General features: G+C 54.6%; 1 protein-coding gene and 1 long non-coding RNA gene across 2 annotated transcripts in view; one reads left to right on the top strand and one right to left on the bottom strand.

Moving 5' to 3' along the window:
* The window catches only part of LOC143415910 (uncharacterized), a 366,388-nt gene that overhangs the window by 23,721 nt on the left and 330,010 nt on the right, over positions 1 to 12,657 (top strand). The window lies entirely within an intron of this gene.
* On the bottom strand, positions 5,424 to 9,895 carry LOC143415888 (uncharacterized). Its single transcript, XM_076881308.1, has 2 exons — positions 8,930 to 9,895; positions 5,424 to 5,583 (listed from the first exon to the last, which is right to left on the bottom strand). Exons 1-2 carry the CDS (start codon positions 9,887 to 9,889, stop codon positions 5,581 to 5,583), a joined length of 963 nt encoding a protein of 320 aa, XP_076737423.1. The 5' UTR covers positions 9,890 to 9,895; the 3' UTR covers positions 5,424 to 5,580.

Here is a 12,657-nt window from a genome sequence, read left to right as displayed (position 1 = left end):
GCGACGTTCACGTCGCCGTCGCTCATCGCTACGGCATGTGTCGCCCTCCACTGAGCTACACGAGGAAGCTGTGGGGGGCATGGATTCCGACCTCGAGGGGCGGCAGCGCGCCGCATGCGCGCAACTGCAGGAGGAGCTACGGGAGGAGCCATGGCTCGCTCCTCACTACGGTGAGATCTTCCGCGGGACACGCCTAGCCCTTGGGGGCCCCCGGAGTTGCCTGGAGCTCCCGCCTGCCGCCCCGCCAACACTCGCCGCCTCAGCCTCTGCGACGCCGCAAGAGGCTCCACTTTCCACGTCAACGGGACCCATGGCCAAGAAGAAACGGCGTTCGCGTCGCCACCGCATCGCCCGACGCCCGACGCTCGGAGGTTAGTGACGATGTTTTGTGTCCACCTAATCGCTCTGGATGTACTGAGTGCGAGGGGCTCGGAGGGACAATAAATGTCTCAGAGATGAAGACCCCGTGTACCGGTACTGTTAACTCTGTCACCCCCCCAGGCACCGTGTCACAGTCTGTTTTCTCGGAGGCCAGTGAAGAAGCTGTCTTTCCCGTGCCTCTAGCTACTGATATTGAAGGTGTTACTCTCGTGCCTACGTTTTGTATTGACAATAAAGCTAAGTTTTCTGGTGTTGGGCATGCTGTTTTTGGGGACGCCACACTGCCCTCACAGTACTGTGAACCTGACACTGCCAAACCGGCCATAGGCACTTCGGTTTTGGGGATCAACCCGTGCGATGTTCTGTTAAACCCTGTTATTATGAGTGTGCAGGCTGAGGGGGAGGTTAGGGAGATAGAGGATAGAGAAGACGCTGCACACCCAGGACATGCGTCTTTCGCTAAGGAGGCTTCTTTTAAGACTGTAACGGCATCTGGAGCCTTTTCGAAGACTGTGTCTCAGCCCCTGCTATCCATTGACTATAAATCACGTGAGAAAACGTCTGATCTGACTAGTAATAAGACTGTATTCCCTTTGACTAGCACCCACCTTTTGGGGTCTTTTTTCCCTGTTCCCAAGCCGAATAATGAATGTTCTGCTTATGTAACTAGCCCAGCGCAAGAAGGAACGTCTGGTGTTGATCGGGAAATTGTATGTTATGTTCCGGCGCTAATCGGGCCCCAGGTTCCTCACTCTGCTGATGATTTGACCAGAGTGAGTGCTTTGGGGTCCGACATCAGCAACCGCTCTTCTGCACCAGTCCGCCGGGGCTGGACGAGTATTAAGGGCCTGCCGGGTTTTCCTATGTCTGTGAATGGCATTGTGATTTCTGTTAATACTAAAGTGAAGGTCTGTTTATGTTGTGCTTTCCCCTTATCTAATGACAAGGCTGTATTTTGTGTTTCCAAGACTGTCGGGGGGGGGGGGGGGGGGGCGCCACGCTAATCATCACAAACCAGCTAGCCCTTTAACCACACCCCTGGGCCAGGGCCTTTTGACTGCAGTTAATGAACTGGCCGATCTAAGGACAATTCAGCCGGATTGCTCAGAGCCAGTCCACTATGTTTTCTATGCCACGCCAAGTCCATGTGCATCCCACTCACTAGCTTTCTACAGCCGCCTAGTGTGTGGGGCTGAACCCCTCCTTAACTCAGTCTCGCCAACAGGGCTCTTAGACTCCAGTAAGTGTAGTTGTCTCCCATGTGACTGCCAAATTATTGTGTTCAAATCATCTGCACCTAGTCCTGGTTGTGTTATGTGGGTTCATGCATCGAGTCTTGGCCTTAAGAGTCATGCTTCCTGGGACAACATAACTGTCACTTGTGTCACTGAGCCACCTTGCTTCTGGTCTGAAATATTGTTTGAATCGTGCTCCAAGACAGAAGGAGTGTTTAGCTCCCCAAGAAGGGCAACTAAGGACAATTCGGACTGTGTTAAGGACTTAGAGACATCAAGGTCCTTGTCTGTCGCTGCTCCTCTGCTTACATCTGCCAAGGACAGTGCTCCCGGTCCATGCCACGTCTGCTGGGGGGCCCGAGGAGCCCGTCCAGCACCATGCCACGTCGGCTGGGGGGCCCGAGCCGCCCAGCCAGCCGCCTTCTGCGTCGTCTGCTGCAGCCTCGGAGTCGTCGTCTGCTGCAGCCTCGGAGTCGTCGTCTGCTGCAGCCTCAGAGCCGGCGTCTTTGTCTGGTCCGGCCTCATCGGAGTCGTCAGCCTCGTCTGGTCCGGCCTCATCGGAGTCTTCAGCCTCGTCTGGTCCTGTGTCCACCGGGCCTCGGCCAGTGCGCCTGACACTGCTCCGTCGCCGCTGCCTTCCGCGCGGCCGGCCCCCTGAACTGCTCCGTCGTCTCCTTCGCCGCCGCCGCTGCCTTCTGCGTGGCCGGCCTCCTGAACTGCTCCGTCGCCTTCGTCGCCGCCGCTGCCTTCTGCGCGGCCGGCCTCCGGACCGGCTCTGTCACCTGTGCCGCCCGCCTGGTCGGCCCCCCGACCATGTGACCCGTGTACTCTTGTGCCTGTGGGCTCTGGGTCGGCCCCCTGAACTTTGTTTGGATTTTGGTCTTGTGCTCCTGTGTGTTCTGTTGTTCGTTTTGTTTCCTGTTCTGGTCCCTCCGTCCTGGTCCCCCGCCTCCCGCCCTGGGTGGGGTTTTTCTGTTTTTGTTTGGTTTCTCGGTTTTGGGCTGTCGGGAGCCAGCCCTTGAGGGGGGGGGTATTGTCATGGTCCTGGGTCGTGCGACCCAGTGTTTTGTGTTTTAGCCTATTTTGATGTTTATTCTTTGTTTAGGGTCACTAAGGCAGTCCAGCCATTTGTACATATTACCCGTGTAGTAAGTCTCCCTTGCCCTTCGTGTGTTTATGTCTGCGTGTCTTATATTGTCAAGTCCATGCTGTCGGTTATGTCATCTCCCCTGTACTACGTCTCCCCGGTTCATGTGTCTTGTCTAATCTCCATGTTTCCTGTTTTACTTTGAAAGTCTGTATTCACGGTCAGTGTATTCAGTTTCACTCCTTCTGTCCTGTCGTTAAGTTCATGTGTGTCAGCTGTGTTCCCATGTGTGGCCACTTCCCCTGATCATCCCTCATGTGTATTTAGTCTCTGTGTTTCATACAGTCTGTCTCGCGTCATCTGTGTTACCACCTCCTGTGTTCTGTACCTCCAGCCATGGTCTTTCCTTAGTTTTGTCCAGTTTAGGTTTTCTGTTGAGTACTACACGTATGCTGCCCTCATTCTGTTTTTGTTCTTGTTTTGTTCTGTTTTTGTTTTTGTTTTGGCGATCGTGGCTCAAGAGTTGGGAGTTCGCCTTGTAATCGGAAGGTTGCCGGTTCGAGCCCCGGCTTGGACAGTCTTGGTCGTTGTGTCCTTGGGCAAGACACTTCACCCGTTGCCTACTGGTGGTGGTCAGAGGGCCCGGTGGCGCCAGTGTCCGGCAGCCTCGCCTCTGTCAGTGCGCCCCAGGGTGGCTGTGGCTACATTGTAGCTTGCCATCACCAGTGTGTGAATGTGTGTGTGAATGGGTGGATGACAGGTTGTGTAAAGCGCTTTGGGGTCCTTAGGGACTAGAAAAGCGCTATACAAATACAGGCCATTTACCATTTACCATTCTTTTCATCAGCCATAATAAAAGGCTCGTTTTGTTGGAATCCACTCCTGCATCCTCGTTTGTGTTCGCACCTGGGTCCACCACACACCTTTCCGCACGGTCTGCCTTCGCAGACCGTGACACATACACAGTAATGACTATAAAGACTGGTCAGGATTGAAAGCTACAGAGTACAAATGTGTTTCCAACCGGCTTTTAAAAATGTCCAGTGTTGGTGACGACCTGATGTGAAGGGCGACTGTTCCAGAGTTTGGCTGCAGCCATCGATAAAGCTCACCTCTGTTTTTACGTCTAGTTCTGGTCAGAAGCTGCTTATCTGCAGACCTGAGGGCTCCACTTGGATTATTTTGTTAAAGAGAGATAAGATGGAGCCAATCCATTCACAGATTTAAAGACAACCAGATCTGGAAGTGGATTCTACCACGTACTGGTAACCAGTGGAAGAAGCTGGTGATGGGTCATCTAGCACAAACCCACCGCTGGAACCAGACAATTGATGAGGGAGAGAACTGTGACAGCGCTGTTCCTTCACTTGACCTCAGTCGCTCTCGTCTGCTCCCTCGTAACACTGCTCTTTATTGAGCTTACATGAATATGCACAAGTTCATTATGACGTCTTACACAGGTATGAACAAAGAGTACCAGTCTGTGCATAGTGTGTGTGTGTGTGTGTGTGTGTGTGTGTGTGTGTGTGTGTGTGTGTGTTCCAGATGTGACCCTGTGACCCCAAAGCTGGTGCTAAGAGTCCAGCGGTCCCCCTAACAAAGGGCTCTTATACTTAACCAGACACAGAGTAGGTGTCCTCCTACACCAGGGGTCTCAAACTCGCGGCCCGCGGGCCAATTGCGGCCCGCAGGACGATAGTTTTTGGCCCCACCTTAATATGAAAATGTAATGTTAGTTTGATAATGTATGACACTTTACAGTGTTGTGGGCGGAGCTGAATTAACCCACCAATCAGGGTGGGATATGGATCTCAGGGGACACCAGCCGGGCTTGATGCAAGCAGGGAAACATTTCTCAATGAGTCAAAGTTCCAGCAGCGTTGCCCTGGAGTGTTTCTTTCTTTCCTGTGCCTGGCTGGCTTCCTCCTTTCTATTGGGCAAACGCCAACATTCGCCCCAGCGCGCTGCGTTCACAACACTTCAAAAAAAGTTGTTTTTTTAAGTTGCTGCCCAGCGGGACATTATACGTATATAGATTTATACACACGTCAGTGGGATTTAAAGTTATTTTTCCACAGAGAGAGATCTCATATTAACTCTCACAGTGATGCGTAGGCGGCGGGATAAAAGAAAAGTCATGAACTCAATGCAGCCCAATTTAGTCTGCAGTCACATAGCGACACCTGTTCATCGGCAACAACAGTCCCCGGTAACCCGGACTAATTATAGGGTCGCACCGTAATTTGTGGCTCGATGTTTTTATTTGCATCACTGCGTTTGCATTGCAGCAAACATGAACATTACATATATTTCAATATAATGTAAAAGCAGTCAAAACAACTAACATCAGAAACAGCTGATGTTATTTGTTATATGTCACGGTGTCGTTTCCGCTTCTTTCTCCTGTAACAACAGCCCGGCGCCGTGAGCAGTCGCCTTTTTTGCGCTCGCTATCCCTGCACTTTCTACCATCTGCAAACGCCACGGTGTTCGTGTCGTCATGAAAGACATGAACATCGAGCGTAAAAACAAAGGAGACTGCTACCGGCTTTTTATCTGCCGATCGCCGTGCTACGGTTGCAAGAAAAAGAAGCAGAGATGACGTTCTCTACGCGTTGAGACGTTCCCCGTCCGTCGGCTAAACGCTTGATTGAACCTTCAATGCGACAGTGACACCAAGTAGAATTATAAATGTCACATAGCCCCAAACATGTCTGTGGAATACACCAGGCACAGACACACGCACACACAGGTATGTACTGCCAACTTCCACATTTATTGAAGCTTTGAGTGTTGTTGTTTTGACAGCTGACTCAGTCGTACAGTCTGACAGCTCACGAGCCCAGCTGATCTCTCCTCTGGCCGCCCCTCCCCGTCTCACTATAAACACAGCGGAGGGAGACCATCATCAGTACATAAACACCATCAGCTGTTCTTACCGGCCTCGCAGCGCCGCCCTGTTGAGCCTTCTGCTGCACTCCTCCCCTGCAGCTGCGCCCGGGGCCACGCCTCCGCCACACACCCCCACCGCCCGTTCGAGGCCGGGGAGCCGTCCGGCCGAGCCAACTCCCCCCCGCGAGCGAGAGAGGAAATCGGCCACCGCCATCTGCGCCCCCGGCCTATGGATCACCTTGAACTTAAAGGGCTGCAACGCCAGATACCACCGGGTGATCCGGGCGTTGGCATCCTTCATGCGGTGGAGCCACTGCAGCGGGGCGTGGTCCGAACAGAGGGTGAATGAGCGTCCCAGGAGGTAATAGCGCAGGGAGCTGACCGCCCACCGGATGGCCAGGCACTCCTTCTCCACGGTGCTGTACCGGCGCTCGCGCTCCGCTAGCTTCCGGCTGATGTACAGGACAGGGCGGTCAGCCCCCCTCACCTGCTGGGACAAAACGGCTCCCAGCCCTCTGTCCGAGGCGTCAGTCTGCAGAACAAAAGGGAGGGAAAAGTTAGGAGTGTGAAGCAGCGGCTCCCCACAGAGAGCCTTTTTCACCTGCACAAACGCCGCCTGGCACGGCCCCGTCCACTGGACCAGATCCGGGGCACCCTTTCGAGTGAGATCGGTCAGGGGGCTGGTTAGCTGCGCAAACCCCGGCACAAAGCGACGATAGTAACCCGCCAACCCCAAGAACCGTCTCACCTCCTTTTTCGTCCTGGGGCGCGGGCAGGATGCGATAGCCGCCGTCTTCTCCACCTGTGGACGCACCTGCCCGCCCCCCAGGTGGTACCCCAGATACTGCACCTCCCTCCGTCCAACCGCGCACTTCTTCGGATTGGCCGTGAGCCCCGCCCCCCTCAGGGACTCCAGGACCGCGGCCACCCGCAGCACATGCTCCGCCCAGGTGTCGCTGTGGATGATCACGTCATCCAGGTAGGCGGCAGCATACGCTGCGTGCGGACGCAGTACCCGGTCCATGAGACGCTGGAAAGTGGCCGGGGCCCCGAACAGGCCGAACGGAAGTGTCACGAACTGGTACAAACCGTACGGAGTGGAGAAGGCCGTTTTCTCCCTGGCCTCGGCAGACAAGGGAATCTGCCAATAGCCCTTGGTTAAGTCCAGTGTCGTGAAAAAGCGGGCCGTGCCTAACCGGTCCAGGAGCTCGTCGACCCGAGGCATGGGGTAGGCATCAAAGCGTGACACTTCGTTCACCCTGCGATAGTCGACACAGAACCGTATAGACCCATCCTTCTTCGCCACCAGAACGATGGGGCTACACCAGGCGCTGTGCGACTCTTCTATTACTCCCATCCTCAGCATTTCCGCCAATTCCCTCTGCACGATTTTTCGCTTGTGCTCCGGGAGCCTGTAGGGCCGTGAACGCACCGTCACGCCAGGCTGCGTCACGAAATGGTGCTCGATGAGGGACGTCCGGCCGGGCAGGGGGGAGAACACGTCCGCAAAACGCTGTTGCAACGCGACAACATCCGCTCTCTGGGCCTGTGTGAGATGGTCATCACAAGGGAGGGAGGCGGGAATGATAGAATTTGGCACCTCGGGCCCCAACTCATCTCTCTCCTTCACCAAGCTCACCAGAGAAGCGGTTTCAACCTCTCGCCACAGTTTGAGGAGATTGAGGTGATAAATCTGCGTGGCTCCTCCCCTGTCCGACCGAGCGACCTCATAGTCCACGTCCCCGACTCGCCGTGTGATCACAAAGGGTCCTTGCCACTTGGCGAGCAACTTCGAGCTGGAAGTAGGGAGTAACACAAGCACTTTATCTCCCGGTGAGAATTGCCTGAGCCTAGCCCCTCTGTCATACAGGCGTTGCTGACGCTGCTGAGCCTGGAGCAAATTCTCCCGTGACAACCTCCCCAAAGTGTGGAGTTTTGCTCTCAGGTCCAACACGTACTGAATCTCATTTTTGGCGGGGCTCGGACCGTCCTCCCAGCTTTCTTTAATCAGGTCGAGCACCCCACGTGGCCTCCTGCCGAACAGCAGTTCAAAGGGAGAAAATCCCGTGGAGGCCTGGGGCACCTCCCGCACTGCGAATAACAGAGGGTCTAGCCAGTGATCCCAATTGCGTTCATCCTCGTTAATGAACTTCCGAATCATGGACTTTAAAGTCTTATTCAGCCGCTCCACCAGCCCGTCAGTCTGAGGGTGGTAGACGCTGGTCCGAATAGATTTAATGCCCAGTAATTCGTACAGTTCCCGCAGTGTACGAGACATAAACGACGTGCCCTGGTCAGTCAGTATCTCTTTCGGGATTCCGACTCGGGAGATGACCTGAAACAGTGCCTGCGCCACACTCTTTGCAGAGATGGTGCGCAGCGGAACTGCTTCCGGGTACCGCGTTGCGTAATCCACCAGGACTAACACAAAGCGGTAGCCGCGTGCACTCCGGTGAAACGGCCCGATGAGGTCCATGCCGATGCGCTCAAACGGGACCTCAATGAGGGGGAGAGGGCGCAACGGCGCCTTCGGTATGGCCGGCTGGTTAACAAGTTGGCAGTCCGGGCAGGACGCGCACCAGCGGCGCACATCCGCTCGGATGCCCGGCCAATAAAATCGGGCCGTTATTCGCTCCAGAGTTTTCTCGTAGCCCATATGCCCTGCCATGGGGTTATAGTGGGCCGCCTGGAAAAGCGTTTCCCGGCGGCCCTGCGGCACCAACAACTGGGTGTGTGTTTCCTCGGTCTGAGTGTCACGACTCACTCGATATAACCGGTCGTTTAATAAAACGAAACGCGGGTAGGTCTGCGCGGCCTCAGGGCGCACCACGTGACCATCAATAGCCATCACTTGGTCAAAGGCTGAGCGTAGGGTGCCGTCACGAGACTGCTCCAGTGGGAAATCACCCATGGGGGACACTTCCGGGGCCGGCGGGACGTCCCGTGAGGGACCCGCCGGCTCCTCCCCCCCGGAGTCGGTGTCGGACGACCCCGCGTCACCGCTGAATGCCGCGCACACGCTACACCCCGCTTCCGGTCGTGATCGCACCCCCGCGTACTGCCCCAGTAACTGATGAAACCCCGGCCAATTGGTACCCAGAATCAGGGGGTGCGACAGGCGCGGGCTAACCGCCGCCGTCACTCTATGCATTTTGCCCTTATACTTTAATAACAGCGGCACTATGGGATACCTGTGAACGTCACCATGCACACACCTCACCTCCACCCATTCTGCCTCCAGCAATGCCCCGGGGCGAACCAAGCTTTGGTGTACGAGGGTCTGCGTGCAGCCCGTGTCCACCAACGCCTGGCGTATACCCCCTCGAGTCCTTACCGGAATACTGTATGTCCCTCCTGGACCGGGGGAGGGTGCTGGGGCGCCAGCAACGCGGAACACCTGCCCCACTTCCATAAGCGGACAATCCCTCCTCAGGTGCCCCGGCTGCCCGCACTTCCAACACTCCGGCCCCGGCGTCTGTGCTGCTCTCCGTGGCTCGGGGGCGGCTCCACTTGGCTCGGCTCCCCTGGACGGCACCAACGCCGCGAAAGGGTTAGTGGGGCTCAGCGCCGGCAGCCGCTCGGCCTGCCCTGGTGCCGGCACACGGCGCCTCGGGGCCGGCACTGGGGCCTGTTTGTTCGGCCTCCGTCCGGCGTCCCCGGGTTCCCCTGCTCCAGCGGCAAGGTGGTCCTCCGCCAGCGTCACTGCTACCTCCAAGCTTGCGGGCCGGTGGCACCGGACCCATCTCGCCGTCTCCGCTGGCAACCCCTCCGTGAACTGCTCCAGCACCACCTTGTCCACCAGCTTCGTCTCGCCCTCCGATGCCCCCGGTTGCAGCCAGCGCACCGCCGCGTCGCGCAGCTGCCGGGCCCAGGCGAATGGTCGGTCCGTTGTAGCCAGCCGACAGGCCCGGAACCGCCGGCGATGGTCTTCGGCGGTGAGCCCCAGCCTGTCCACCACCGCCCGGCTCACGTCCGGGAAGCTGCTCCTCGACGCCGGAGGCAGACTCAGGGCCGCTGTTTGTGCCTCCCCAGACAGCAGGGGGAGCAGCCGCGGAGCCCACTCCTCCCGCGGCCATTGGCAAGCCTCCGCCGTGGCACGGAAGGTCTCCAAAAAAATTTGTGGGTCGTCCCCGTCCCCCATCCGGGGCACCGCCACCGACAGTGGCGAGGGCTTCGGCGTGGCAGCGGCCCCGACCAGCCGTTCCAGAATTTGCGTCTGTCGGTCCGTCTGCTCCTGCAGCGCGGCCAGGTGGGCACGCTGGTCGGCCGCCTGATCCCGGCTCATCGTCGCCATCTCCGCTAGCATCTGCGCCAAGAACTGCAGAGGCTGGGCGGGTGGCGCGGCCTGTGGGTCGGACATTCCCCCACCGGCCCTGTCCTGGGTTTCGGCACCACTTGTGGAATACACCAGGCACAGACACACGCACACACAGGTATGTACTGCCAACTTCCACATTTATTGAAGCTTTGAGTGTTGTTGTTTTGACAGCTGACTCAGTCGTACAGTCTGACAGCTCACGAGCCCAGCTGATCTCTCCTCTGGCCGCCCCTCCCCGTCTCACTATAAACACAGCGGAGGGAGACCATCATCAGTACATAAACACCATCAGCTGTTCTTACCGGCCTCGCAGCGCCGCCCTGTTGAGCCTTCTGCTGCACTCCTCCCCTGCAGCTGCGCCCGGGGCCACGCCTCCGCCACAATGTCTTTTTCAAAGCCTGCGGTGAAGAGAAAGGTTGGTGATGAGCACCGACAATTTCAGGAAAAGTGGGAAATGCAATATTTCTTTGTTGAGCACAGGGGCACCCCGACCTGTCTTATTTGCACAGAGAAAGTTGCGCTGCACAAGGAATACAATTTGAAACGTCATTACACAACTAGACATGCTGAGCTGGATGCAGAATACCAGGGAGACGAGAGAGCGAACCGGGTTGCCAGTCTTAAAACAGATCTACTGAGGCAGCAAGATTTCTCCAAGAAAGTAACCAAAGAGAATAATGCAGCAGTCGGAGCCACGTGGTTAGTGAGATGATTGCTAAAGCAGGGAAGCCATTCACAGAAGGTGCATTTGTCTAAAAGTGCATATTGCAGGCTGCAAATATAGTCTGTCCGGGAAAGAAAGGTCAGTTTAGCAACATCAGCCTTTCTGCCAACACCGCAGCAGATCGCATTTCTGACCTGTCAAGTGACATTTATGACCAACTGTGTGAGAAAGCCAAATGTTTCAGTGTATACTCAGTCGCTCTTGATGAGACCACAGACATCACCGACACTGCCCAGCTCCCAATGTATGTCCGTGGTGTTGATGACAGTTTTGAAGTGATGGAGGAGCTGCTCACAGTAATTCCAATGCATGGCCAGACCACCGCTCAGCAGATATTTACAAGCTGTGTGATGCCATTGAGAATGTTGGTTTGCCATGGAAGAGGTTTGTTGGAATAACAACAGATGGAGCGCCATCAATGACAGGGAGGAAAAATGGACTGGTGGCACAAAACAAACTGGAAGAGGAAGGCGTGGAGGAGGCCATTGCTCTGCACTGCATCATCCATCAGCAGGTCCTTTGCAGCAAATGCCTGAAATTTGACAATGTGATGTCTATTGTTGTGAAATGCATCAACCAAATCAGATCCAGGGGCTTAAAGCACCGAAGGTTCTGAGCTTTTTTAGAGGAAATGGAGTCAGAATATGGGGATGTGCTCGACTTCACTGAGGTACGTTGGCTCAGCAGGGGAAATGTATTAAAGAGACTTTTTGAGTTGAGAGCAGAAGTGAAGCCTTCATGGAGAAGGATGGAGTTAGTGTTCCTGTGCTAACTGATCCCAAATGGCTCATGGACTCAGCTTTTCTTGTTGATATGACACATGAGCTTAATGTACTGAACAAGACGTTACAAGGCCAGGGGCAACTTGTCAGTGCTGCGTATGACAACGTGAGAGCATTCTCCACAAAACTGGCGCTCTGGAAAGCTCAGCTCTCTCAGACAAACCTTTGCCATTTCCCAGCATGCAAGGCACTCGTGGATGCATGCACACCATTCAGTGCTGACGAGTATGTTGATGTCATTTTGAGGCTACAGGAGGAATTTGATCACAGATTTGCTGACTTCTAGACACACAGAGCCACCTTTCACATTTTTGCGGACCCCTTCTCCTTTGATGTGCAAGATGCCCCTTCTGTGCTTCAAATGGAGCTCATTGAGCTGCAGTGCAACTCTGAACTCAAAGCAAAGTTCAGGGAGGTGAGTGGAAAAGCAGACAAGCTTGGACAATTTTTGAGAGACTTGAGCCCTAGTTTCCCTCGGCTTTCCCGAATGTTCAAGTGGACCATGTGCCTTTTTGGTAGCACATACTTGTGCCAAAAGCTCTTCTCCACTTTGAACTTCAATAAGTCCAAGTACAGGTCCAGACTTACGGATGATCATCTTCAAGACATACTGAGGGTCGCAACTGCTTCCTCCCTCAGGCCAAATCTGACTCGGCTATGCGAGAGGAAACGCTGCCAGGTCTCTAGCAGCAAGGAGTAGGCAAGAGAAGCCATGTTCAGAAGAACAGTTCATTTTCTCCAGTGTTCCATTCATGTTCAGAAGAAGGGTATAGAACTGTTAATACAGACATTTCAATCTAAATACAGCAGATATAGAAGACTGAAAGATACACACAAGTTCACTGACTAAAAATATCTTATTATTATTTTATTTATGTATTACAGATTGATTTATTTTCTTATTAATTCTTAATTTGTTTATTTATTTTTCATATTTTGTGTTAAAAAATAAAAATAAAGAGATTTGAGAAGATTGGAATTTTTTAACCATGCCTTTCTTGTGGAAAACCTAATGCGGCCCAGCCTCACCCAGACTCTGCCTGCAGCGGCCCCCAGCTAAATAGAGTTTGAGACCCCTGTCCTACACCATAAATCAGTAAGAGAGGGTACGACCTCTCTCATGGCCCCAAGTGGTGTGTGCATGCCAGAGCACTCTGGAAGGCACACAGAGTCTTTACAGACTACTAAGGATCAAACCTCTATCATCATGCAATCGATTATACAACTCTAAGCATATA

The sequence above is a fragment of the Maylandia zebra genome, unplaced genomic scaffold (genome assembly GCF_041146795.1).
Source record: "Maylandia zebra isolate NMK-2024a unplaced genomic scaffold, Mzebra_GT3a scaffold11, whole genome shotgun sequence".
NCBI classification, from domain to species: domain Eukaryota; kingdom Metazoa; phylum Chordata; class Actinopteri; order Cichliformes; family Cichlidae; genus Maylandia; species Maylandia zebra.
This window is presented reverse-complemented; position numbering and strand designations above follow the sequence as displayed.